This window comes from Aspergillus vadensis (assembly GCF_003184925.1).
Source record: "Aspergillus vadensis CBS 113365 unplaced genomic scaffold BO88scaffold_6, whole genome shotgun sequence".
Lineage (NCBI taxonomy): Eukaryota > Fungi > Ascomycota > Eurotiomycetes > Eurotiales > Aspergillaceae > Aspergillus > Aspergillus vadensis.
Window position 1 is genome coordinate 57,199 of NW_020292044.1, and position 25,225 is coordinate 82,423.

General features: G+C 49.9%; 12 protein-coding genes and 1 non-coding gene across 13 annotated transcripts; 5 read left to right on the top strand and 8 right to left on the bottom strand.

Moving 5' to 3' along the window:
• The first annotated feature begins 199 nt into the window (after positions 1-199).
• BO88DRAFT_403176 (uncharacterized protein) lies at positions 200-1,362 on the top strand. The gene is made up of 3 exons (XM_025706302.1): positions 200-568; positions 624-852; positions 911-1,362. Exons 1-3 carry the CDS (start codon positions 336-338, stop codon positions 1,250-1,252), a joined length of 804 nt encoding a protein of 267 aa, XP_025564712.1. The 5' UTR covers positions 200-335; the 3' UTR covers positions 1,253-1,362.
• A 350-nt stretch (positions 1,363-1,712) lies between these two features.
• Positions 1,713-3,421, bottom strand: BO88DRAFT_478918 (glycoside hydrolase family 76 protein; the record flags this gene model as incomplete). Its single annotated transcript, XM_025712040.1, has 3 exons — positions 1,713-2,492; positions 2,574-3,335; positions 3,365-3,421. 3 exons carry the CDS (start codon positions 3,419-3,421, stop codon positions 1,713-1,715), a joined length of 1,599 nt encoding a protein of 532 aa, XP_025564713.1.
• A 994-nt stretch (positions 3,422-4,415) lies between these two features.
• On the bottom strand, positions 4,416-6,100 carry BO88DRAFT_442378 (uncharacterized protein; the record flags this gene model as incomplete). Its single annotated transcript, XM_025709950.1, has 2 exons — positions 4,416-5,639; positions 5,774-6,100. The coding sequence occupies 2 exons, from the start codon at positions 6,098-6,100 to the stop codon at positions 4,416-4,418; spliced, it is 1,551 nt and encodes a 516-aa protein (XP_025564714.1).
• A 914-nt stretch (positions 6,101-7,014) lies between these two features.
• On the top strand, positions 7,015-8,724 carry BO88DRAFT_433797 (putative extracelular serine carboxypeptidase; the record flags this gene model as incomplete). The annotated part of the gene is made up of 1 exon (XM_025709447.1): positions 7,015-8,724. One exon carries the CDS (start codon positions 7,015-7,017, stop codon positions 8,722-8,724), a length of 1,710 nt encoding a protein of 569 aa, XP_025564715.1.
• A 131-nt stretch (positions 8,725-8,855) lies between these two features.
• On the bottom strand, positions 8,856-10,235 carry BO88DRAFT_478924 (FAD-dependent oxidoreductase; the record flags this gene model as incomplete). Its single annotated transcript, XM_025712041.1, has 3 exons — positions 8,856-9,141; positions 9,206-10,015; positions 10,084-10,235. The coding sequence occupies 3 exons, from the start codon at positions 10,233-10,235 to the stop codon at positions 8,856-8,858; spliced, it is 1,248 nt and encodes a 415-aa protein (XP_025564716.1).
• A 1,329-nt stretch (positions 10,236-11,564) lies between these two features.
• On the top strand, positions 11,565-12,625 carry BO88DRAFT_478927 (uncharacterized protein; the record flags this gene model as incomplete). The annotated part of the gene is made up of 1 exon (XM_025712042.1): positions 11,565-12,625. Exon 1 carries the CDS (start codon positions 11,594-11,596, stop codon positions 12,623-12,625), a length of 1,032 nt encoding a protein of 343 aa, XP_025564717.1. The 5' UTR covers positions 11,565-11,593.
• A 50-nt stretch (positions 12,626-12,675) lies between these two features.
• Positions 12,676-13,493, bottom strand: BO88DRAFT_403178 (uncharacterized protein). Its single transcript, XM_025706303.1, has 4 exons — positions 13,352-13,493; positions 13,084-13,173; positions 12,994-13,018; positions 12,676-12,939 (listed from the first exon to the last, which is right to left on the bottom strand). The coding sequence occupies exons 1-4, from the start codon at positions 13,418-13,420 to the stop codon at positions 12,737-12,739; spliced, it is 387 nt and encodes a 128-aa protein (XP_025564718.1). The 5' UTR covers positions 13,421-13,493; the 3' UTR covers positions 12,676-12,736.
• A 778-nt stretch (positions 13,494-14,271) lies between these two features.
• Positions 14,272-16,100, top strand: BO88DRAFT_423733 (polyamine oxidase; the record flags this gene model as incomplete). The annotated part of the gene is made up of 11 exons (XM_025708672.1): positions 14,272-14,360; positions 14,421-14,451; positions 14,498-14,626; positions 14,684-14,734; positions 14,792-14,817; positions 14,871-15,019; positions 15,127-15,217; positions 15,240-15,371; positions 15,419-15,536; positions 15,589-15,788; positions 15,845-16,100. The coding sequence occupies 11 exons, from the start codon at positions 14,272-14,274 to the stop codon at positions 16,098-16,100; spliced, it is 1,272 nt and encodes a 423-aa protein (XP_025564719.1).
• An 882-nt stretch (positions 16,101-16,982) lies between these two features.
• On the bottom strand, positions 16,983-19,629 carry BO88DRAFT_241952 (Zn(II)2Cys6 transcription factor). The gene is made up of 6 exons (XM_025702146.1): positions 19,497-19,629; positions 19,387-19,432; positions 18,960-19,333; positions 18,352-18,892; positions 18,131-18,295; positions 16,983-18,081 (listed from the first exon to the last, which is right to left on the bottom strand). Exons 1-6 carry the CDS (start codon positions 19,538-19,540, stop codon positions 17,212-17,214), a joined length of 2,040 nt encoding a protein of 679 aa, XP_025564720.1. The 5' UTR covers positions 19,541-19,629; the 3' UTR covers positions 16,983-17,211.
• Positions 19,630-19,828: 199 nt separating this feature from the next.
• BO88DRAFT_403180 (tetratricopeptide repeat domain protein) lies at positions 19,829-21,741 on the top strand. The gene has a single exon (XM_025706304.1). It carries the CDS (start codon positions 19,896-19,898, stop codon positions 21,615-21,617), a length of 1,722 nt encoding a protein of 573 aa, XP_025564721.1. The 5' UTR covers positions 19,829-19,895; the 3' UTR covers positions 21,618-21,741.
• Positions 21,742-21,798: 57 nt separating this feature from the next.
• On the bottom strand, positions 21,799-22,678 carry BO88DRAFT_478931 (uncharacterized protein; the record flags this gene model as incomplete). The annotated part of the gene is made up of 2 exons (XM_025712043.1): positions 22,451-22,678; positions 21,799-22,266 (listed from the first exon to the last, which is right to left on the bottom strand). Exon 2 carries the CDS (start codon positions 22,249-22,251, stop codon positions 21,799-21,801), a length of 453 nt encoding a protein of 150 aa, XP_025564722.1. The 5' UTR covers positions 22,252-22,266; positions 22,451-22,678.
• Positions 22,679-23,234: 556 nt separating this feature from the next.
• Positions 23,235-23,318, bottom strand: BO88DRAFT_t92. Its single transcript has one exon. It is a non-coding gene; the product is annotated as a tRNA-His (tRNA).
• Positions 23,319-23,716: 398 nt separating this feature from the next.
• On the bottom strand, positions 23,717-24,781 carry BO88DRAFT_478933 (DUF2985 domain-containing protein; the record flags this gene model as incomplete). Its single annotated transcript, XM_025712044.1, has 1 exon — positions 23,717-24,781. One exon carries the CDS (start codon positions 24,779-24,781, stop codon positions 23,717-23,719), a length of 1,065 nt encoding a protein of 354 aa, XP_025564723.1.
• Positions 24,782-25,225: the final 444 nt, after the last annotated feature.

Consider the following 25,225-nt stretch of genomic DNA (forward strand, 5'->3'; position numbering starts at 1 on the left):
AGGCTCGATATCAGATTCACGCGTCTGGTTTAGCCCGTGTTCTGAGTGGGAACACTCAAGTATGACATGTAGAGCTCTTATCAATTGTGGGACTGATACTGTGCTAGCGAAGTGTCGATAGAGTAGACCGGACATTTGCCTGATAGATAGATAGAGCATGCTTGCATTCTTGCCGTTCTGTATATTAAGCCCAGTCATCCTCACCCTCCTACTGGTGTTTGAAGTTCGCGACTAATTTAGACGAGACGACCATTCACTCCCAGTCTCTATAGCCACCCGCCACCTTCCCTCTTTTGATTTCACGTTTCCTATTCCTCAGCCCCCTCGAGGCTACCATGTCCCGACCAAGGGCTGTGCGCGATGACCTCTGGATTGAAGAGGATGCCAAAGTCAATGTTGACTATCTTGCACATTCCTGGACGTATGATGAGATGTGGGCTACTAGGAAACATGTTCGCCAGATAAACCAGCACAGTCTTGTTAGATGTCGATTCGAAAATGCTCTTTGGAGGGCATGGCTGGCTTCTACCAGGCAAACTATTCGCATGCCAGCGGCGTTTATCTCATGGTAAGTTCATCCCCTTCAATATGTTTCTGAATCGTAACATCCTAACTCAATGTAGGGACAAAGACAGCGATATTACCTGGCTCTACGGTCCACTAAAGACTAGCAGAAGCCCCAGTCCAACACCGAGTGAGGCACCCCCGACACAAGCTCCTAGAAAGCCTTCCCTGAAGCGAAAGCCCAGCATTTGGGGACTTTCAGAAGATGCTCCAACTTCCAACGACTCTACAGATGGAAAGTCGCTACTTGGCCGGTTCTGGAGCATAACCATCCATTCAGTCCCTAGTGTGAGTCAAAGACACCATCTACCACTTCACCTCTGAATACTGACGTTTGATGGTGCAGATAATCCTTAGCTCGCGCGAAAACTGGAACAAGCGAAGAAAATGCCGCGTTCGATTCGAAGAAGAGGTACAACAATACCAGTACGCTCGTGACGGAAACACATTATCGCAATACAGCTACAACTACAACTATCCTTATTTCTTGGAAGAGGCTGGACTTTATGGAAGCTATCAGTGCCAGCAAACAATCGAACCGCTACCGTCAACCTTCTTCACTGGCTACGAAACGCTTCCCCCAGCGGACTCGGGCCACTATTATTCCATGTCGAATTTCCTTGAGGAGCTGGAGTATGTCCTCTCTGCCTTTGCTCATTGGCCTTCTATACCACCTAGAGTTACTTGATTCGTTGATCAGCGCTGATATTTGAATGATAGTGAGGTGATATGAGTATTATCGCCGAGAAGCATTTTGGGTAAAGTAGAGAAATGGGGCATAATTAGATGGTACAGTGGGTGGGGTTTGTCAGAGAAGAGAGACCCTTATGCATATAATTCTCATCTTTTATATAATTGATACTTTGTTTGCTAGTGGGACTGAAAGTTAGCGTTATTTTGCACATTGTCCTTTTCCTCATTTTTATTCTGTTTTTCATGAGTCCTACACTTTACCATTGAATCTCATCGGACACAAAGAAGTAGGAAGGCTGCATCTTGGACATATGTGTGGTTTTATCAGGGCATTCCTAGGCGTCTGGGTACTAATTATAGCACAAGACAAAGCACGTCTGACTTTGCCAGCTGTGGGAAAGATAATTATATTAATACTATGGGCTATAGAGCCATGAGCGCTCGAAACAATGCTATCACGCTAATTCATAACGCATCGTATTAGCTCTGACTGGAAGCTCAGACACCGGCGCTGAATCCACCTCATGAGGAAAACTTGCATCAGCCTTCCCCGGTAGTTCCGTCACGACTCCATTATCCATCTCCGGGACGTAAGATCCCTGCGCCAGTTCCGTGGGGTCCTTCTTGGCATACTCAATGTCATCCGGCTCCTTTGTAGGAACGGGGATCCTCTTCTGCTTCATACTCCGCAGACCGAACAAGACTGCCGCGATAATCAAAGCCGCGCCTGCCACTGCACCAACCACGGCACCAGCAATTGCGCCATTCGAAATGCCACTTCTATCTTTGTTGGTCTTATCAATCGTAGTGGAATTGCCGCTATTCGAGGTATTTCCCGATTTAGAAATGTCCGGCGCAAGCAACTTCGAGGCGAAGATATTGGCGGCATTCCAGGTATTCTCGAACGAAGGGTCTCCGTTATACGAAGTAGACCCCCAGTCGGAACCACAGACTGTCTGGTTGCTTGTTCCATCGCATTGCTCGGCTACCGCCACAGCTGTGTCTGCTAGGAGCGGCACAATCCGACCGGCGAAATCCGGGATTAGGTTTGCCACGGATGCAAGGCACAGTGCCAGGAATCCCTTGAAGGGGTAAGCTGATAGCTTGGACTGCTCGGCAGTGCCTAGACTGGCACTGCTGTAGCCCACTTCTACCATGATGTCGTCGACGAAGAATGTGTCTAGTGTGCTGTTGAGGAGTCCTTCGGTCCGTGTCATCCATATGTCCGATTTGGTCTGCTGCTGTCAGGTATGGTTCCACACTGACCTTTTTCTAACCCAAAGGGAATAAAAGGAAATGGGGATAATGTTGCTTACCGCTTCATACATATACGCCGCACCACTCAAATATAACCCATACGCTAAACTCCACCTCGCCGTATCCACAGCCTGACAAGTTGACGCATTCGCCGTCGTATTCGAGACCAGATCATACACAGACCAATCCGTGGTATTAACCATGCCATTTTTCTCACTCCATGACCACGCACTCGCCCCATATTGCGCATACGTCCCTTGATCATCGCCCTCACTCGCATATGCCACCCTCGATATAAGCTGGAAATATGCCCCGTTGCTGAACCAATCGAACTCAGTCCCATGCGTCTGGCTCTCATCATCATACAATCCACCATTGCATATCGAGCCCTGACTGATTACCAGTTCCATCGTGTACGCAACTTTCTTCGCCCAGTTCAGCCATGACGAGTTGGTAGGACTACCCGGAAAGCCCGCCTCTGACGCAGCCATGGCAGCAAGACCCCAAGTGACGAAGTCGCTAGTCAGGACGTCGATTTCTTCCCATTCGCCGCTGAAGATGCTCTCGGAGTGGTTGTGCATGCGCGAGATGATGAACTCATTGTATGTTGTGTTGCCGGTCGCGTTCCAGTAGGGGATTAGGGACATGTAGAGCATGCCTTCTGGGAAGGAGGTGGTATAGATGGGGTTGACGGTGCCGTTGAAGTTGGCGGTGCTGAGGAGGTTGGTGACTTCAACGGTGGAAGCCGATTTGATGGTGTCTGTTGATTGTGTTAATGACCCTTCTTGTAAATACAGAAACGAATAAGTCGCATACCGGTGCTGTTGATGTTAAAATCAATAGCAGAAACACCTAGCATTAACCCCGCAAAGACAGCGGCATGCCTGCCTAATCGCCCGAAACCCATGACCAGTAGTCTGAAGAAAGTAATGGCGCTCAACCAGCTTTACACTTCTCGAAACGATCAGAAAGAAATATTTGCCCGTCGCGTGAGCGCCCTATACCTTATTAATAATTCATGCTGACAGGGTCTTCAGCCTCATGCATCCCAGCTGGACTGGACTATCTAGCAGGTAAGGCTCTTCGCACCTGGCGGGCATTATCCGATTGCTCCATACAATGATGATTGTTCCTTGTCTGTTTTATTCCGATCCACATGGTAGCCTTTAGGGCAGTCGAGATGGAGGTGCTGATTGGTTGGGTCGTCTACGGACTGGACGCGTGGGAATTGGCGACGATCCTTCGTGCGTGAGATGGATCTAGTGTGGTGGGTCGGCGGATAAGAATAATTGTGGAAGAAGCGAAGATTGACAGGTCTGAGCTGTTCAGCTAGCCAGATGGCCAAGGCATTGATGACCATGGCTGTGCGGCTCAGCCACTGTAGGGTAGGTGTTTAGTAGTCAAGGGTTTGGGTGATGATGTGTTGTGGTGCGATGTGGTCTGGTGTTGTGGTTTTATCTGTTTGTCTCTGGTGTTTGTCTACGATTCATATTCGAGCGTTAGATTATCAAAGGCAGTTTGTCACCGTGTTATCAGACGTAGCTATGCGCTTATGAGTAAATAATGAAAGTAAATGTAGCAATCAGATAGATGGTGTTCTACCTGTGTAATCATCGTGGGGGTTCTACCTTGCCGATACAGCTCTTGTCTCTACTCAAATCTGATCTAAACAATTTATCCCAACTCCGGCTGGCTACTTGAAAGATTGATAATGACATAAATCCAATTCACGTTACAAATAAGCATAGCTCCGAGCTGCCATCAACGGGTATAGATCTCCAACCCACCCAATCAAGTAGAACCAGCCTGTCAAACAACAGACCAAAGAAGTGAAACTATCTTACAAAATCATAACACACACCTGCACAAAATCGTACAAAGATATCAACGAACCATCAACATCACAAGATAAACAAAAACCCCATCCCCACAACCATCCCCCAAAGACCCTCAACACCCAACCTTCCCGCGCCCGACGTCCCCGTCGCATCACTCCCCGAACCCGTCGCCGTTCCATTCTCTCCCCCATAACTCTCAGTGCCATTGACGGCCTCCGAAAGCTGCACATGCAAATCAAACGGCTTCGTCGCAACATCCACATCATCCGTAGTAATCGAACTGAAATACACATCACCCGCCGAGTTCACATAAACGTACGCAGCCTGGAAGAACGGCCTTCCAAGCACGACCTTCCCACTGTTCACCTGACACCTCTCCTTGGGAACCAGCTCGTCCCATACCGGGATATTAAATATCGGATACGATTCGCTGTCCGGATTAAACACGATCGAGATATTCCGTGCGCACCAGGATTCATCCGGCACGGACAAGACCTCAGAATTAAAGTCCAGCATGGCGGGGAGCGATTTACTCGTCTCCTGCACGCTGGTACCACCGAAAGGGTATTCTGCGTCTTCGCTGCTGGTTGTAGCGTTGGGGGTGGTGTAGAGTTGGAGTATGACAGCGCTGATGTCTAGCATGCCGGTGTCAATAAAGCTGGTATTGCCAGCACTGGTTTCGGGGGTTGTTTGCCAGTGGGGTTCGTCGTAGATGCGGTTGGAGTCGTAGTTGCCCCCCAGTACGACGGAGCCGTTCCATTTGTTTTGGAGGCCGAGGTTGAGGCCGACGGGGAGGGAGGGGATGGTTGTTGAGTTGGTTTTGTTTGTGGTGGAGGTGATGTTTAGACTTGTGTCTTGAGATAGGAGAAATGTGTTGCTGAACGCAATTTCGAGGTCGAGAGTTTCGGTCTTTTGGCCAGGTGAGCCGGCGGACACGAACGTTGCTGTTGTTGTTGTTGATGACGCCTTTCCTGTCGCTGTTGCGGTTGGTTTGGCGGTGGTGGTGGGAGTACCGAATGCGACGGGGAGGACTCCAGCCAGGTTCTTGTTGTATTGGATTTGCGCGCCCCAGGCAGCGCCGGTGGGAGCGCTGGCTGGTCCGGTTAAGGGGATGACCCAGGCATTGTCGGCGGGGTCGTTGGCAGTGGTGATGGGGATGCCGCTGGCATCGATGAGGGAGACGGTTTCGACGGGAGCGGATGTAGTTTGGGGATTGGAAGCGAGAGTGAGGTCGGCAGAGGCGAACCGGGAGGAGATGAGCGTCAAGAGGAAGCCGGTCAGGAGGGACTGGGAGGAAAAGGAGCGTGATGCCATGATGTTGTTGCCCACGGCGAGACAGTGAACTGGTTGAGAGGTGGAGGAATAGTGAGAGACTGACCCCGATAGAAACAAAATGATTTGAGAAACTTCAAACGCAGGACGAAGGAGGGTTGATTTAGGGGGGTGATCTGGTTCCTGCATAAGGCCATATCGTTGGGGCGAAAGGGGGCATGATGTACACAGCCTGCCTCCATGAGTGGAGGCGAAGTGATGCGTAGCATTGGATATGTCCACTCCCCTCCAATATGATGTGAGAGGAGGGTGGCTGCGTTGAAGGCACGGTCGTAGTCATGTTGTGGTAGAGCAAATGGAAGCCCGCGTGCGACGGTGAGAGTTGGGGGCGGCCCCAAGTTAGCATTCCTGGCTGTACCGAAGTTCCCTAGCATGGTGTTAGCTGGAAGTTTTGGTCGTTTAGGAGTTCGTATCATTCGCATACTGTAGAGTTGCCAACATGTCATCAGTAGCACCCGGTGTCATTGGGCGATACTTGATGCTTTTCGATGACTCCTGTCAGCCCTAACTGTAGCTTGGGTGAGATATGATGCTAGAACTGTTGTCCTGCTCATGATGTACATATTGATCGAGGTCGCTGCATTTTGAGAGCATCGTTCTACTACAATATGAAAGGCCGGCTTCCGTGAAAAATAAGTTCGACGACCTAGGTCGGCATAGGAGCGGGTTTCTGCATTGGTGGGTGGTGAAGCTGCAGAAAGCGCCCCCACACAAACAGGGGTTGAAGCAACACTAAGAATAGTTGACTAACCCAGACTCCGGGTCTGCCCGCTGAGTCACGTGATGAAAAACAGTATCCTAGGTTCGATCCCTGCCTTTGGCGAATTCGTCTTTGGTTGATTTCAGGAAATGATATTGACCAAGAGATCACCACACAATGTTGATGCCATCTTAGACAGTCATGTCACGATCAATTGGGTGATCAAGAGGTGATTCTACTAAGCAAATGCAACGGCGCAGGGAACACCCGCATATGTTACACCATCGTGGGTTTGTCGGAGCCAATGGCTCGGCGGTCATTCGTTCTGAGCGACACCAGGTGACTGGCGAGGTCCGGATGGCGAGTAGAATGAGGAGGTGAGCAGAATGCAGGAGAGCGGAGAATAATCGTCAATTATTGGGGAGTGCAGATACCAGCCACGCCGGGAGACCGACGGATAACGCGCCGATCGCCGTCCCAACCTCATCACGCCTTTCAGGCTGCCTGGACTGATTGGCAATCGGCAGTTCCACCGATTAGATAAAGCTCTCCTCGCAAAGAAACCCCGCATAAGGGTCTGGGAGTTATTAAACTCTGGAGAACCCCAAATTCTTCCATCGCACGGCCATCATGTTCCTTTCACTTCCCCTTCTGGGGACCCTGATTGCCTCGACGGTTGCCCTAGACTCCAGCCCCCTGGAGTTGCGGGTGCCACATCTGCGCCAACTCAGCCAGCTCAGCAAGCCTCACCAAGACACTTTCAACCAAGAATCAGCGAGCTTCCCGGTGTACAACCTCTCCGTACCCATAGACCACTTTCACAACGAATCGCGCTATGAGCCGCACACCAATGCCACCTTCGGCCTGCGCTATTGGCTTGACACCAGCCATTACCAGCCGGGAGGCCCTGTTTTCGTGATTGCTGCAGGCGAAACCGATGGAAGCGACCGTATTCCCTTCCTTTCACAAGGAGTGGTTACTCAGTTGGCTGCAGCCTACAATGGAGTTGGCCTTATCCTCGAACATCGCTACTACGGCGAGAGTTACCCATTCACCAACCTCACTACCCAGAACATTAGATTCTTGACAACCGAGCAGGCGCTCGCCGACTACGCTTACTTTGCCTCGAATATTGTCTTCCCCGGTCTGGAGCATCTCGATCTCACGGCAGCCACCACGCCATGGATCGCCTATGGCGGCTCCTACGCTGGTGCCTTTGTCGCTTTCCTCCGCAAGCTCTACCCGGATCTCTACTGGGGGGCGGTGTCCTCGTCTGGCGTCACGGAGGCCATCATCGACTATTGGGAATACTACGAGCCCATCCGACTATACGGCCCATCGCAGTGTATCTCCACCCTGCAGACGTCAATCGATATTGTAGATCGCATTCTCATCGATCACGCCGACAATAAAACTCTGGCGCAGCAACTGAAATCCGCCTTTGGAGGCTCCGCGACAAATCTCAGTAATCAAGACTTTGTCTCCTCCCTCTCGTACGGTCTGGACTCGTTTCAGTCGCGCAACTGGGACAAGTCCATCGGAACTCCTCTTTTCCGTGCTTTCTGCAACAATATCACCGATTCGGATCTGCTGTACCCTTCAACCGCAGAGCCCATCTCCGCATCAGTCAAGCAATTGGTCCAAACGGCAGGATACGATCCTTCTAACACAACTCTGGTCAACAACTTCCTCAACTGGATCGGATTCCTAAGTACCTCGAAAGTCTTCACCGACTCATCCTCGGAGTCTTCATCATCCAACGTCACAACTTGGACTGTTCCACAGCCCCTCACTAAGGACTCCGGCACGAGCTGGAACTACCAAGTCTGCGTCGAGTGGGGATATTTCACGACGGGCTCCTCGGTGCCTTCAGATATCAAGCCCCTTATCTCTCGTCTCCTCGACCTCCCCTATCTTTCGTCCGTCTGTCCGAACACATTTGGTATTAAGACACCGCCAGATGTTCAGCGAATCAACAAGTTCGGCGGGTTCAACTTTTCGTACCCACGCGTCGCGATAATCGGTGGGTTGGCAGATCCGTGGCGCGACGCGACACCACTAGCGGATGGAGTTGACTGGCAGAGTCGGAAGTCAACTGATAGCGAGCCTATTATTTTGTTGGATATTCCAGCAGCGGATGTCTGGGACGGTGTGAGAGGTGCGGTCCATCACTGGGACCAGAATGGGTTGTCAGCAGAGCAGGAGAAGGATGGCGAGAAGGCGCCTAAGGAGATTGTCAATGTGCACAAGGAAGTAGTGAGGTTTGTGGGGGTGTGGTTGAATGAGTGGAACGGAGAATCGTCTGATGTGGATGAGAGGGTGTATCAGACTGTTTTGTAGATTTGAGATGAAGCAGATTACGCTGTGATAAACGATCCGTAGTGAACAGAATCATTCACTGAACATTATGTACACATTCAAAATCATACTATACTCGAGAAATTTCTCCCAGTGTTAGTAGGCAACCACCCTCAGAACGGCTCTATAAACAACCCATCCAAACCCCTTGCCACAGCCTCCTCATCCTTCCAAGCATCCGCAATACTTGCATCGCGCTCGCGACACCGATCCGGCCCTCCCACGACAACACGCTGCTCCCCAAGCCGGCGAGCCTCTCTTACCAACATCGAGGTCCGTGGCTGCCCCAACCGCGCAAACTCCTCGAAGATTCCCGATAGACACTGTTCAAACCCATCCCACTCCGACCCTTCCACACTCAAATCCGGAAGCATGCGACTAAGATGATAGCAGTCCTCCCTACGCAAGCTGGCATTAGCATCTACCACAATCATCACCCTTCGGGTGGAAGAGTTGAACTCACAAAGCCTGATTCGCCCCCTGTCCCAAATGCGGACTCGTCGGATGCGCCGCATCACCGACCAATACTACGCGATCAGAAAACCACTGTTCGGCAGGGACTTCCCGTCGGTCAAACAGACCATACGAGATGATCCTCTCCGCGGTGTTTACCATTTCCATAACGCAGTCTTCAAAGCCAGATAACTTCTCTCTCAGCTTCCCTCGTAAGGATTCCAGCTCGGTTCCAGCAGTAGCAGCCCGCCACGTACTATCCTCACCCTCTGTATCTGGGATGGTAACCGCCCAGGAAATATCCTCAGCAGAGATAGGGTATGCGACAACGTGCACGCCCTCGCCATACCAATTACTGAGGGATGTATCTTTCTCAGTCAAAGAATGAGGTAGTTTAGAAATCCCCGCTACCTGGATCAAGCCAGTGAATGTAGGTGGGCCTTCAACTATTCCTGCTTTCTGGGAAAGGAGGAGTTTTCTTGTGGAAGATTTGATCCCGTCGCAGCCGATGAGGAATGAGCCTGTCATTGATTCTCCGTTAGTGAAGTATGCAGTTACTTGGTGCGCGTTCTCGTGGATGTTCTCGAGCTGGTATCCTTCGTACAGTGGAACACCGTGTTTCTGGAGAGTGGCCTTCAGATGAAGATTGAGTACGCTGCGCTTTATTCCGCTGGCGGGCTGGGTGTAGCGGTTCGTGTATGTTGACGGGAGGGTGGAGTGGCCGAGGGTTTTGCCACTGGCTGTGCCATGCCAGAGGGCTTGGAGGGGGGTTATGATTGGGAGGGGTTCATTGGGGGTGATTAGATTGAGAATTTTCATCCTGTGAATATATTGTTAGTGGATGAGATGTTGTTCGGATTGGGGTGGTAAGATCTAAAGAATATTTACCCGTTTGGCTGTATCATCAATGATGCACCGGCATCGCCGAGAGCTTGAACCTTTTCGAAGACGATAGGGTTGTAGCCTTTGCGCTTTAGTAGTATGGCGAGGACAGGGCCGGCGATGCCGCAGCCGATTATCAGGACGGCAGATGAGGACATTGTTAATGTGATCGAGCGATATAAACTTTTTGTTTCCGTAGTAAAAATCATGGGATTCTGGGGGTTTTATAGCTATTAGGGTGAGACGGAGATTTGTTGTTCGGAGAGTCCGCGGAAGGTCCGGACGGAAGGACAGCATCATGATTTTGCCAGAATATGATTTATCTGGCCCTTAAGATATTGTATACACTGAAAATACCAAAAGCTTCAAGTCATAGATTTATGACTAAGGTAATTTAGTCTATGTAGGGACTGACATACTCCTTACTGAAAAACGCTGATCGGCTCCCAACTGAGAGATCCACGGATAGATAAGGAACCGCCATGAGCTGGCTTCGGCTAGCGCCGAGCTTTGGCTCTCGGCGCACCAATGAGCTTAATTCCAAGTCCTACAGTCCTACAACCCTGGTCACCAGCTGCATTTAGCTGCTGCCGTCTGCCTATTGGATGGTAGACTATCCTGAAGTTTCCCGGCGGCGTGCAGCTGGCGTGCTCGTGGCTACTCCATGCCGGCGATTCTGAGACCAAAACATTCCACACCCGGGAATCCCACGGTTCTTTGCGAGCTGTTTGAACATTGATTCTTGTGAATTCGGTGATGGATCCGCTTATAATCACGGTTATAGCTATATCAATGAAGCACAATTCAACAAACGATAATATAATATTTGGGAATGAGGTTGGGTGGGAAGTAAGGTACCTACCTTAAGATACCAATTCACTAGACACGATGATCTATCTGAGCACTGGCCGCTGGTCCCCCTGCACGGTGCCAGGGCGATCCAAAACATTTCCCCAGCCAGTCTCCATAGATAATGTGGTGGTCCCCCGTATTTCCCCAACTTCTTTCCGAACCCCGACGCCACAGGCTTCGTTTACCCACCGGTTACAGCATGCAGGGCGCATCCTTAGCAAGCCACCATGAACCTGCAAGAAGCTATACGGCGACTCTTCTCAGTCAACACACAATATTCACTGTCTGAAGACGCTAACTCTAGAAGCCACCTCGTCGCTCACAAGCTCCGCGATGTCCCCCGCTGCTCAGTACTGATCCCGATCCGCATCCCCTACCTTCCACTAATCTCATCATCCTAGTTAAACTGCCTCTATCCCCCAATTCTCTCCATTTGCTCACATACCGACTACACATGCTTGTGCGCCAATTTATCTACAATAGCAGCAACTACACATTTCCAATCATGTTTCCACCAATGTCCCATCAATCCCGACCAGCGACGTCAGTATACCCTCCCTGCCTCCCAACCAACCAACGCCCTAACCCACAGTAAACAGTAACACCAAACTCCCTCCTCTCCCTCTGCGACCTCTTCAGCATCCATCCAACCCTCCCAGACTACATGACCGCAAACGTTAACCTTGACCGCCGAGCCGAGTTCATCAACGAGGCGCAAACCATCTACTCCATCGTAACAACAATCTACGCTTCCACACAATCAACATCTTCAACCGAGGCTTCATCACCAATAGTCACCGAAGTCATTACCGTGTCCCCTGAGTCTGGGGTCGGAACAACAATACAAACAATTTTCAGTACCGCAACCGACTCTACGACATCAGATGACGACACACCTACAACTACTTCCGAACAACCCAACGTCGTCACAATAACAGAAACCCGCCTCGTCTCAACAATGCGTATGACATCAGTAGCGACACAAACATCTACCTATAATGACAATAACACGGGAGGTTTGTCTACGGGCGCTAAGGCCGGGATTGGGGTTGCGGTGCCCATTGGCGTTGCTATCATCGCGCTTTTGATATTTGCTTGGTTCCAAAGGCGTAGGAAGAGGAAGCAACTGGCCGGTGATACCAGTAACAATGAGGAAAGCGGACAGGCCACAACGGTACAGCATGCGGAAGGCAAGGGTCCAAGTATGGCCCAGAACATTATGACTGTACTCCCCGAGATCGACGGCGCACCACTCAACGAATCTGATAGTCGGCCTGTACATAATTCGGCCGATCGGCCTGTATTCGAGTTGAGTACTGGGTCGGTTCGACGGCCGAGGCGGGATGATCCACGGGATGTATCTGCAGCTGTTGGGGTAGATGGACTGAATGCTAAGCAGGGTGCTGTGGGTGGTGGGGTCGCATCATCAGCCTCGGCTACTTTGGGTGAAGCGCGGGCTGAGTTATCTTCTGATGGCGTTCGAGACGGGGAGTCGACAGCGTCAGTAGTAGCGTATGAAAGGATGAGTTCGTCAGAGCTGCAGGAGGAATTGGCTAGAGTGGCGAGGAGTAGAGAGCGATTACAATACTTACAGACTCTAGAGGAAAGAGAGGATATGATCCGGAGGGTGCTTGCAGGGCATGGGGAGGATAATGTGTCGAGGGCCGAGAGTCGGGGAGAGGGTGGTAGTGGGTGATTGATGATGAGATAATGCGCTTTGAATGTCTAACGATGCTAAATGCGAGTAATATTCTTCATTAAACCTACTACTCTACCCCTCTATAATATATATCATCTACCCCAAAATTTAATACTTCAACCAAGCCCTCACAACCGACCAAGCCTGCCACGCAGCCGCAGCACCGACAGCCCATCCATTCTCCTCGATACCATGCTTGAAATACCATGCCGAGCTAGCCCACAACGCCGCATTGAGAATGATAGCGATGGCCTTGTTAGTAGGTTCCTGGAGGGCTCGGGGGTTGCGGGCCCATTGGTAATGGAGGATGCCTGTAAGGATTATTAATTGAATTCTGGTCTGAATGTGAAATGAAGAACCCTTACCAGTCGTGAAGAGAAAGGCGCTTCCCTAGATGTATTGTTAGTATCTATAGTTCTCTTACGATTTGCTATGAAGGATGGTGGATGAAGTACCTGGAACCAGCCGACAATGCCGAGAGCCCAGGGCTTGGTGCCAGCGATGGTGCGATAGGCTGGTTCGGCGGTCCATTGAGTTCCTCCGAGCTGATCATTGACTGTTAGCACATCACTAAATTGAAGTATAATGTGAGTAGAGAAGTGTCTGTTGATTAAATAGTAGGAGCTTTGTAGACTCGTTATTGTGGCCATTGGAGCTCATGCAGATGTAGGGGTCGATGACGCCATGGGTAACTAGTTTCCTAGGAGCTAGAGCTTGACATACCGTGTGTCCGACCGCCAGAACGACGAATGAAAAGGCCGAGGCCTTAAGGGAGACAGATGACGACGCCATGTTGACTTTGATAAGATAATAACTGATCGGATCTAATTCCAGGATCTAAAATAATCTAAGAAGATAGGTGCATTTAAAGAAGGAAGGAAAGAAGATTCGAAAGTTTCGAAACCTGGTGTGGAGGTGATGGCATGATTACAAATACTACGAGCAAAATTCCCGCGAAGTGACGAGACTCAGAAGTCGCCGAACCCGAGGCCCGGAGGATTGGAAGGATTTGAAGGATTAGCAGTACAACAAGGAGCTGGAGGACAAGTGAACTGATACTTCAAATATGAAGTGTTCTTTTCTTCTCGACTATCGAATTTATCTCTTCGCTTTCTTTTTCTGTCTTTAGTCCGTTTTGATGAGCGAATTCATTAGAAAAAGTGCAGACCGCCTTCTGTATCAGGAAGTAAATGTACCGAGGCGGATAAAGACCCTACAAAGGGACTTTTCATGTGCACTTTGTACGCAGTCGTCCTCCTTGAAAGACCTGTAGCATATTTCAGTTGTTCACCACTGAGAGTGCAAACACAGACCCAATCATCGTACAGTAAATACTCGTGAAAGTTCAGGGGTCTATTTAATTGCCATATAAATATAGAAATGGCAACCATGCAGACGCGACGCGTGTGATTCCTGGCCCTACATCCCTTTCGCATGAATGCCAGACACTCAACAAAACCCCAGAATATGCAAGGTTCTGCGGGGCTTTGCCCAGTCATATAAAAATATTTATTATGAGTGTTGCACAGAAGGGTTCCGTAGAAGATAAAAGAATGAAAGTCAAAGTCCAATCACTGTATAAAATGTGGTATACTCCCTCTGGTGGTGGCAGCCACCGAGTCCGACCAAAGCAATAGGGAACCATGAGATTCGCCAGTACGGCAGCAACCCTCACTGCCTTCGCTGTATTGGGAATTGCTAGAACTTGTACGGAAACTGAGGTGGCCATTTTGTAAGGCTGTCTATCGATCGAGAACTGAAGGTTTCTACTTTTCGTGCTGACGTTCTGAAGAGGTGCCGGTGTGGCGGGCGTGACTGCTGCAGTATGCTCGTGTTGCGATTCTTGTGTGGCCATGCTGATGGTTGCAGGAAACACTGCACAACAATGGTGTCGAAGATTTTATCGTACTAGAGTATCAGGACCGAATCGGTGGGCGGATGCACGAGGTTACCTTTGGCAAAGGGCAACAATATGTAGTGGAGGCTGGCGCTAACTGGGTGTGCTGCTATTCTCCAATCCCTTATTGAGAGGTGTGAAACTGACATGGGTGCCAGGTACACGGAACTGGTGGACCTGAAACACATGTGAATCCCATCTGGGACTTGGTAGGATCCACGGGCACGCATTATTCTAGCAAAGAGTATGACTGACAGCCAAGATAGGCTCTTAAAGCCAACCTCCGCACACTGTATGTCCTCCTTCACCATACTGAATACTACATATCCGACTAACTCACACCAGAACCAGTGATTTTGAGAATGCCACGGTATACGACCAGACGGGACAAATACCACCCGAGCTCCTGTTCAACGCATTGGAAGCTGTCAGCGGCGCCGACACCAAGGTCCTCGCCGACGCTGGCATCCGACTTCACCACCACCTCGAAGACCGTACATACCGCGCGGCCCTTCGCCGGCAGGGATGGAACCCGAAAGAGACAAATCAATACGAGCAACTGGCCGACTATCTGGCATTTGACTCGGTCACAGCAGCCAAGGCGGAAGAAACTTCCGAGATCTATACCGCAGTAACCACGAATGCGACGGCCAAGTTCTTCTCTCACCGAGAGGAGTTCAGCTTCGATCAGCGTGGGTTCTCCATCATCCTCAGGAATGTAGCAGATCCACTCTTCGAAGGGAAGAATGCTTGGCGCCTTCGGAAAAACACCATCGTCAAGGAGATTGAGCACGACGATGACTTCGTGACAGTACATAGCACGGACGGAAAATGTGTGCGGGCCAAGCACGCTATTATAACATTTTCCTTGGGTGTACTGCAACACCCTGAAGCTGTGAAGTTCACACCCGAGTTACCAAGGTGGAAGAAAGATGCCATTGCGAGCTTCGAAATGGTCACGTACACCAAAATATTCATGCAATTTCCGCGTTCCTTCTGGCCCAAGAACCAGTATCTGTACTACGCCGATCCGAATACTAGAGGCTACTATCCGCTGTTTCAGCCATTGGATGTTCCCGGGGTGCTGGAGGGATCGAATATCCTCGTCGTTACCGTTGTCAACGATCAGGCGTATCGGGTTGAGCGGCAAAGCGAGGCCAAGACACAATTTGAGATTATGGAAGTGTTGCGCAAGATCTTTGGGGATAAGACCATCCCGGAACCGATAGACATTTACTATGCGAGGTGGACGCAAGAACCTTGGTAGGATTCTCCCCTAGTTACTTGCTTGGATATTCTGAAGCCAACTGATTGTTCAGGTCGTACGGCTCGTACTCGAACTGGCCACCCGCGGTATCTTCCCAGAACCATCGGAATCTCCGAGCGAATGTTGGGCGGGTTTTCTTTGCTGGAGAGGCTACAAGCCCAAATTTGTCGGGCTTTCTGCATGGTGCGTACTATGAAGGGAAGCGTGCGGCGATGTCCATTACATCGTGTCACTACGGCCCGGGATGGAATGACTGCAACCTTAAAAAAGAAAGGGATGGCGCTGCTCCGTTTCTTGAGTTCGCGTAGCTATGTTTCTCATATTATTCCTATAGCAATGGGGACGGATGGTGGGAGGATACTTTGCGGAAATGGCCAATGAATGATTAGAAGTTTAGCTTGGCGTATGGCCGTTACTTGGATTTAATCCCACTTACATTATCATTTTCAACATTATGTTTCTGTACTCTATCTGCTACTCAGTAGTAACGTAAGTATGGTGCTTTTATATAGAATAATATCTCTATCTATTCATTTAATTGTATTCAATCGTTCATCAATATTTTGTACGAGTTCTGGTGGGTGAAATTGTGTATGCAGAGGCAATACCACGCTCAAATATATTGAAAAAGCCATTATTCTAAAAGGAATTGCTGTCGACTACCGACAACGGTATTCTGATAATAGAGAAACCTGAAATCACAGTAACAAGTATTTATACGTGGATCGATGGCCATATAGCCGGATTAATATATAAAATGGACAGCAGGTAGAGGTTCACGTTAGAATCACCACTAACTTGGCTTAGGCTATAACTATTAATACTATGTCGAACGTCCTCTATAATTGAATAAAATCATCCAATTGGCTGCAAATCAGGTAACATTTATTACTAGTCAGAATACCAGCTTCCAATTCGGGTCCAGGGTATCATCATTCAACATTCCAGGTTTGAACTTGTGACAGATAAGTGTTATAGACCTATCAGTAAGAACTATGTCTCTTGTATAGAATTTCTAGAGACTTGTTCGGGTGCTTTCAGTCATCGTAGCTCGCGCATCCTCCTACAACGACGCCTAATACTTGATAGCAAATGCGCCGTTTGGTCTAGTCTAATTAAAGTCGATAGCTGGTCAACAAACGTCGATATAATCTGCGTCAACATGAAATAGCGCCCAACCCGACTATACTCCGAATGGTTGAGTTCAGACGCCGAGGTGGGGTACCGTTCCCGCCGAAATACGACAGCTCACTCCGTCAAACGCCGATTGGTCACGCATTGTTGTACCCCGCACAAGAAACCGAGATATGCCCTGGTTCAGGTTGACCCCAAAGTTTAACCGTTCCAGGTCTAGTCTGCTTTATGCTGTAACTGGACTTTTTCAAGGCTTGAAATCAAATTTGCTCTCCGATATTATGATCACCCCATCATGGTAGCATCATACATCTTTTCCAACTCCCTAAACATCCTCCCGACACCCTCATATACCCCGTCCGCTTTCATTGACACTCTCAGCGACTCAATCCCCATGTGTAACTCCTCCTCGAGCCTTTCAGCATCTTGTATCGCTGTCCGCTCAGTCGGCCGATCTAGCAGATTATAGATACTGTTCAGATTACCCGCGGACAAGGCCGCCCGCACGCGCCACAACACCATGGCAAGTACATAGAAGCTCTGCATCCCACACCAGGCCATGTATGGTAGAGAGCGTGGTGAAGTCAGCGATCGCCCCGAGTCTCCACTAATCTGTCCGAGTCCGAGTCCAAATCCAAAGGTCTCTCCATCGGCAGGAGTATCAGAGTACATCGGATTCGGTGTAGGCAGGTGACGGAATACGCGAGAGATCAACAGCGCCGAGCGAATGCAGACACGCGTGGATTCTTGCTCATCAAACTGAAATATAGCATCGATTTCAGCTCTTCTGGACGGAGAGAGGGGTGTTCTATTTCTGCTAGTGTTGCTGTTGGTAGTAGTCGTGAAGCTATCAGCAGGACGGTCAGGGAAGGCGCGAACTCTATAGAGGAGCAATCTAGCGGTATGGATAAGGATGCGTGACATTGCCCAGAGCACGCGCTCCGCGTCGGCTTCGGTGCCCTGGCAGTTGGCTATGCAGCGGTAGCGGTCTGTTTCGATGGCTATGTCGAGGAGAGAAGAGTCGAGGTGTTGGATTTCGTCGTGGAAAGAACAGGGAAGACACCCTTGATCGTGGGTGGTTTCGTTGGAGAGCTGGTGGGTGATGGTGCAGCTGCGGTGAAGGAGGGATTGTGCTTGTACGATGTAGGGCCATGGCTGATGCTTGTTAGAAGACATAGACGTCAGGAGGAAGGGAGTTGCGCACCTCTCGACAGCCACGAATTACTATATAAGGCGTGGTAATACGGAAGTCATCGCTCGTAATTAGGGGCGCATACATTGCCGAGTTAGCGAGGTCACGCCTACGCGATCTGAACGTTGCGAAACTGACCGAAGCTGTCAATATAGAAGACTGATAAACGAGGAACATCTGTGAAAGTTAACATAAACTCATGGGCAAACGATGAGAGAACACATGTGACGTACCGTCGACCACCAACAGCGGCGGATCGCGTCGGAACAGTTATTCGCAGACTTTTGCGTATGTAGCGAAAGATCCATAGCCATGGTTAACGCCTGATTGGCTCGGATGCGCATCTTGGAAACATTTCCTCGCTGACAGCATTCGTATAGGCTGAGAAGCGCTAGTGCCAGGACCGGTTCCATTTGCTGAGGAATCTCCGGATGCAAGGGGCTGCATGGGCCCTGCGTAAGATCGAAATTGGAAGACGGCTGGAGAGATTCTTCCGATACATCTAGCGCTGAGCGTGCAAAATAATCGGCATAAGAGCGTCTCAAGGAAACAGCTTCATTCTCCATTGCGTGCGCATCTCCCGGTAGGGGTATCAGTGCCAGTATCGCTGCCACGGCCAAACCCAGTGAGGTAGTCGGCCAGTAAGGCAGATGAGATGCATCTACAATGGCCGACCGCATGCTCAGGGCCACAGGCTTGTCCACATACTGGGACACAGCCGGTGGGGGCAGTAGAGGGAGATATGGATGTATGAAGATGTAGTAAGCATTGATCCTAGGGTACGATCGGAGAAGGGTTTGTCAGTTAAGGTCGGGTGGGATATTGCATGGGCACGACATACAGATCCTGATCACACCGATAAGCACGGAGGCTTCGCGTCGGATGGCGCACAGTCTCCCGAAGCTCCTGACCGGTTCTAGGGCCTCTAGGCGATAACGGAAATCCCGGGCTGTCTTTTCTCTGCAGCGTATTGGATAGTCGGGATCCGGTTTCATTCGGAGACGGAGATGGAAGAGAATCCGGGGTGGCTGCATTGATCTGCAATATCTGAGCCGGAGTAAAGTCATCATTTGTCATGGCATGATTGTAGACCCCGGTTGCAGTTTGCAGTCGTTGGGCCTTTTTCATGGCCCGCTCCTCGGCTGCAATAGGGCCCCGTCGAGCACCCCCTCGCCGACTGGGTTGATACTGGCATTCTTGTCGATGGATAGTGCACTAAGCAAGGTTACCGGAGATAGATTAATGATTTATAAATAAAGTTGACTCACATTAGCGCACGGATATTGTCCGTCACATCGAATTTTGGAGGCTCGACTGTTCATGTTAGAATTCGGTCCCTTGTATCAATCCCCGTGGACTCATCACTCGGTCAAATTACCAGGCCAGACATGCTACCTTCACCGGTCGAGAAGTGGAAGGCATTATCCTCTCCTCTATTCTTTTTCTCTATATTGAGCAGGCGGTTTTCTTTCTTAAATGTACATTCAGGGCACGAGAAAGAACAACCTAGGCATCACTGAGATTTGGGGAGAAAGGAGAGTTAAATGTTTCGGTGTCTGAAGTTCGGCGAATGAAACGGGTATTAGTCAAGCATCGCACTGATTGCGCCACTCTCGGCCTTTCCGGGGACCCACTTGCCCCCTCCTTTGACAAACGCTGTACTCTTCGTATTTAGATCTAAAATGACCGATCCATCCGCCCATCTATCCTGACGTCTTCTCTAGCAGACAATTCCCTTTTCCGTCCCCCTTTTAATGATCCTGGAAGGCATTGCAATATGACTACAGAAGCAGTCCAAGCCATCCCAGCAAGCGAGGAATACTACGACCTCGGCTCCTATGGGCACATTATCAGCACCACCAGCCCCGACACCCAGACCTGGTTCAACCGGGGTCTAACATGGGTTTACGCCTTCAATCACGTAGAAGGGGCCTACTGCTTTGAACAGGCAATTGCAAATGATCCGACATGTGCAATGGCATACTGGGGGCTCGCCTATGCTGTAGGTCCAAACTACAACAAACCCTGGGAGAGGTTCGATAAGAGAGACTTGGAAGCCTGTGTAAAAAAAGGATTCTATGCCGCACAAAAGGCCAAGGAACATATGGGGAATGCTACACCTCTCGAAAAGGCTCTCATCGATGCGATTCAATCTCGTTTCGTCGCCGACACCCCGCCTAACGATTACCCGACCATCAATAAGAGCTACGCCGCCGCCATGAAGCTAGTTTACGACGCTTTCGGAGATGATATCGACGTCGCCACGCTGTATGCGGATGCGTTGATGAACATGACTCCGTGGGCTCTGTGGGATCTTTTCACTGGAAAGCCGAATGCTAATGCGCCCACGATGGAAGTCAATGCCGTTTTGGACCGAGCGCTCACTTATGAGAATGCGAATCTTCACCCCGGCCTGCTTCATCTTTACATCCATTATATCGAGATGTCACCTACTCCGGAACTGGGCATAAACGCAGCCGATAACCTTCGCAACCTTGTCCCAGATGCCGGTCATATCCACCACATGCCTACCCATCTGGACATCCTCATTGGAGACTGGAGGCGTTCCATTGCTTCTAACTATAACTCGACCCTTGCGGACGACAAGTACTTCCGCAAAGCAGGTGCTGCCAACTTCTACACCTTCTACCGTATGCACGACTACCACTCCTTGATCTACGCAGCCATGTTCGCCGGAAAATCTCAAATGGCTCTTGACGCAGTGACACGCATGGAAGCCACCGTCCCCGAGGAAGTCCTCCGGATCCAGTCGCCACCAATGGCTGACTGGCTTGAGCAATTCCTGACCAGTCGGCTGCATGTAATGGTGCGCTTTGGCATGTGGGAGGAGCTTAAACACAAAGAGCTGCCCACTGATCAGACCCTCTACTCCGGCACCACAGCCATGACGCATTACGCGCGAGGAGTCGCCTTCGCCGCTACCGGGGATGTCCCCACAGCTCGTAAGGAGCAAGAACGGTTCCATGAGGCATGGAAGCGGGTTCCAGAGACCCGTCTCGCTTACAACGGGAAGATTGTCGATGTGCTCCAGGTGGCTGCGGCCATGTTAGAAGGTGAGATTGAGTATCGGTGCGCGAACTACGATCAGGCCTTTGCTGCTCTGCGTCGTGCTATTGATATCGAGGATAAGTTGCCCTACAGTGAGCCGTGGTCGTGGATGCAGCCTTCTCGTCACGCGTACGCGGCTCTTCTGATGGAACAGGGGCATCTGGAGGAAGCAGCGCAGGTGTATCGTGCGGATCTGGGACTGGACAACACACTCGTTCGTCAGTGCCGTCATCCTAACAACGTCTGGTCACTGCAGGGGTATCATGAGTGCTTGGTGAGACTGGGGAAGCTGGATGAAGCAGCAATGATTGAGCAGTCGGTTAAATTGGCACTTGCGGTGGCGGATGTCCCCATCAAGGCGTCGTGTTTCTGTAGGCTGGATACTTCCCAGGCGCCGCAGGTTCTCGAAGGGTGTTGCTCTAAGGAGTGATCTGAGTTTCATTTGCAATGTGGATGATTTTCCATGGGCTATTATGTATATGACTGCGCGGGAGTTGACATGACCAGACTGAGCGGTCTAATTCTGAGAAATGCCATTTTGTCTTATATATCACCTGCAAAATAACCTTTCCGTACTCCGATCCCATCCGTAATAAAAGAAGAACAACTCGCTAGAAGTCAGGACAGTCAAACGCCACCCTGTACCAAGTGCACTGAAAGTCATCGCCCTTCTCGCAGTCATCCCAGACACCTCCCGAGGGCATGCTATACCCATACAAGCCATCACTGTACGCAATCTCATATTTGAGGTAGCAAGATGGATAACCAAAGACGTTCTCAATGTCCAGAGTATACGGCAGCTGCGAAGTCATGGCGTCGCCCTGTGTGAAGTTCTCCACGTGGCCGATGATGTTGCATGCGTGATCGAAGAGGTAGGCAGAGTTCATCGTTTGGTGGTAGCAATCGATACCAGGATATAATTGGTATACGCCGAACTGGCAGCTGCCTTTACCCTGAGGTTGGCAGAGCTTAGCGCCGGAGGGAATGTCGTCGCTATCGGAGGCATGGGTGAGCGAAGGGACGAGGGAGAGGAGGAGTGTCGGGATGAGCTGGAGTGGCTTCATGTTTGTTGTAACTGCCTATTTTAGGCGATTGTTTGAGTGAATTATTGTTTGGTAAGAAGATTCAATCGAGGTGGATTCTGGAATAGATAGTTCAATGCATACGGAAAACTTATCTTGAAATCAACACAGAAAGTGTGCCCCTGTCGCAACTTATAGACTTTTCTCCGTGCTTATGAGGGCAGCTAATCTCGAGTGCTACTGCAGGATCAGGCACCGCCCCGGGTTGTATGGAGATCGGCAGGCCTAGTCAGGAACTGGGGCCAAAGGGGCCAAGGAAGGGGGCCAAACGTGTGGAGGAAGCGGGTCGACCTGTTGCCTGTCATGGCAATAATATTGCGACGTGTTGAACATGATTATGTCTTCGGTGCATGGTGTCGTGAGCTTATCTCAATCTGGGGATATGTGTAAAATGGGGCTCTCCACAATGTACAACGAGCAACTCTCAGTGGCTGCTGGGTCGAGATCGGTACCTTCGGTATGATGGTACTGGGACCCAGGTCAGACAGAGTTTTTGGAAAGGCCAGAATTCATGAATTCTCAGGATCATGTATACAATTGCACTGGTATTGAAGCAGTCGAGAAGAAGAACGGACACGCCTCGAAGCAACAACCATTCAGTCAGCAAGTCAAATCAATTTAGAAGAATTGGCCCCACACGAGGCTGTACTCTGCCGGACTTGCCCGACGGTCAGAGCGTAGTGATCTGAATAATTGAAAGCACGGTTGGTCTGTCACTCATTCTGTGTTTGGCTATGAAGCTGGGGTCTAGCACTTCGTGTTGACTACATGCATGGTCGGCACCATGCCTGAGAAGGGTACGGCGGCGTTCACGGAAAACATTTCCGCTCGGATCGTTGGATATAGTGGGACAATAGTTACCTGTGGGCTGTGTTTTTTAATGTTAAGTTAAAAACAAAATTAAGAGAGAACTCGCAAACGGCATATAAATGCAAAAAGACAAATCAAGCACACACGCCAATTGATGGCGCTGCTGGGAATCGAACCCAGGTCGAAACGGCGCTGCGGAGAACCACAACGTTTCATGATGACCACTACACTACAGCACCTTGATCTGTGACAGGCGGCCACTTTTTTTGCATTACCAGCCACTTCATACCCGCAACCACCATAATTAAGACAGTCAATCAGCCCCCTTCGTGGTTATGGAGCTGAACAGAAGTACGCGGAAAGAACAGCTTCTGCTTCGCTCCCAAAGCAGCCCAATAATAGGGTACCCACAAGGCCTGTCCAGGCCCCCCTCTCCCTTGCGCATCACCATTGCTTGAATCACGCAGAAGATGTGATGGAAAGGCCTGACAACTCTGTGGTTTAGGAAGACTACATCCGGTGGCATATCTGTTACGCCTGACAGAAGTTGGCCCCATCGTGGTTGTCTCAGAGTTAGTATCTGTTGGTCCTTATGCTGTGGCCTATCTGAAGAAGCTAATGTATTTGTACACTTTGGTCAGACCGTATTAACCACCTGATATTGGCTTCCCTGTATATCTTCTACAAGAGACCCTTCAATCCGCTTGACTTTTCGTCCCTCCCACCATGACATTACCCCAGCTAAAAGAGAACTGAAACAACCCAGGCCGATGAAAAGTCCGACTCCGTAGCTTGGGCGATTATGCCGGTTGTAGCACCACATAAATGCCGCCATGCCGACTTGGAAGAGAGTGTTCAACAGCATGTTGATGATGACGAAGTCCATTTTCCATTCGCTGGTAGGCGGCGCAACCTTACCGGTCAGGGTTGTTTGCAAGGTCAATTCATCAGAGTCGGAAGACTGTAATCTGAACCAGCTGGCGTTTCGCTTTGCAAGCTTCTCTATCGATTTTCTCGATTTTACACCGTCGCACAGGCGCCATTGGAGTAGCCAATATGTATCGCGAATTCGCCATGGTGCCAGACCCCACGAGGTCAAGCAGAACAAGCCATTCAAGATCTGAGAATCTATTTCAATCCACACCTCTTTCTGCTCCTTGGTCATGGACCCGACGTTCAATAAGAGAAAAAATAGCATAGCGCCCCAGGCAATAACGTTAAGGCAGTAAACGGTTATGAAGAAGCCCGTAGGTGTGCAGAGGAATTCCCACACCACAAGCGGCAATCTATTGCATGTGTCGCTCCATGAAACTGCTCCTGCAGAAAGATCTGAGTAGTGGCCGCGATCGGTCTGAGCCCCGAGGGGGAGCACTGGGTCCTCTTCTTCCCAGGGGCCATGACCATTCGCGGGGGCTGTCGCTCTTCGGGGTATAGGGCGTTCAATCGCAGGTTGAGTGTTACTTCGACGTACAGTGCAAGCGTGAAAATCAAATGCCACCTCGCCAGATGATGTCAAATCCACAAAATTTGGGGCGTGTGCGATAGCAGTCCCTGTGGCTTGCCAAACCCCCGCCGCAGGATTGAAATCAAGCAGCCTCGCGGCGGAAGAAATGGAGGCGGAGCGCAGAGTGCGTCCTGCCTGAAACAGAGGCATTGTTGACCGGCCTCGCCTGTCCACTGCAGCTGAATGATCATCGGCCATTCTACCCAATTTCGGTTGCCTGAAGAGTTGTGAAGTTGATGAGGTTGTCATTTGGACAGAATTCAATAGATTAGTTCTTAAAACATCTTGAACACAGCACCCAAAAAACAAAGGCTGTGGTTAGACAGCGAGGGTTCATTCAAAGGGCATGCTAGTAGCACTGCACAGTGGCAATTCACTCAACACAGGGTAGAGGGTAGATAAAGGGTCCTGTTATGTGTAACCCTTCGATGCGTTGTTCGTATATTCGTATCCTCTTAGATAACTAAATATAGACTAGCTAACGATTACGCTAAACTATATCGGGTATAGTACCAACTATATCATAGCTAAGCTATTCTTTTTGTCATAAATGTACAGTCACGTAGTATTTTTTTTTTTTTTTTTTTTTTTTTTTTTTTTTTTTTTTTTTTTTTTTTTTTTTTTTTTTTTTTTTTTTTTTTT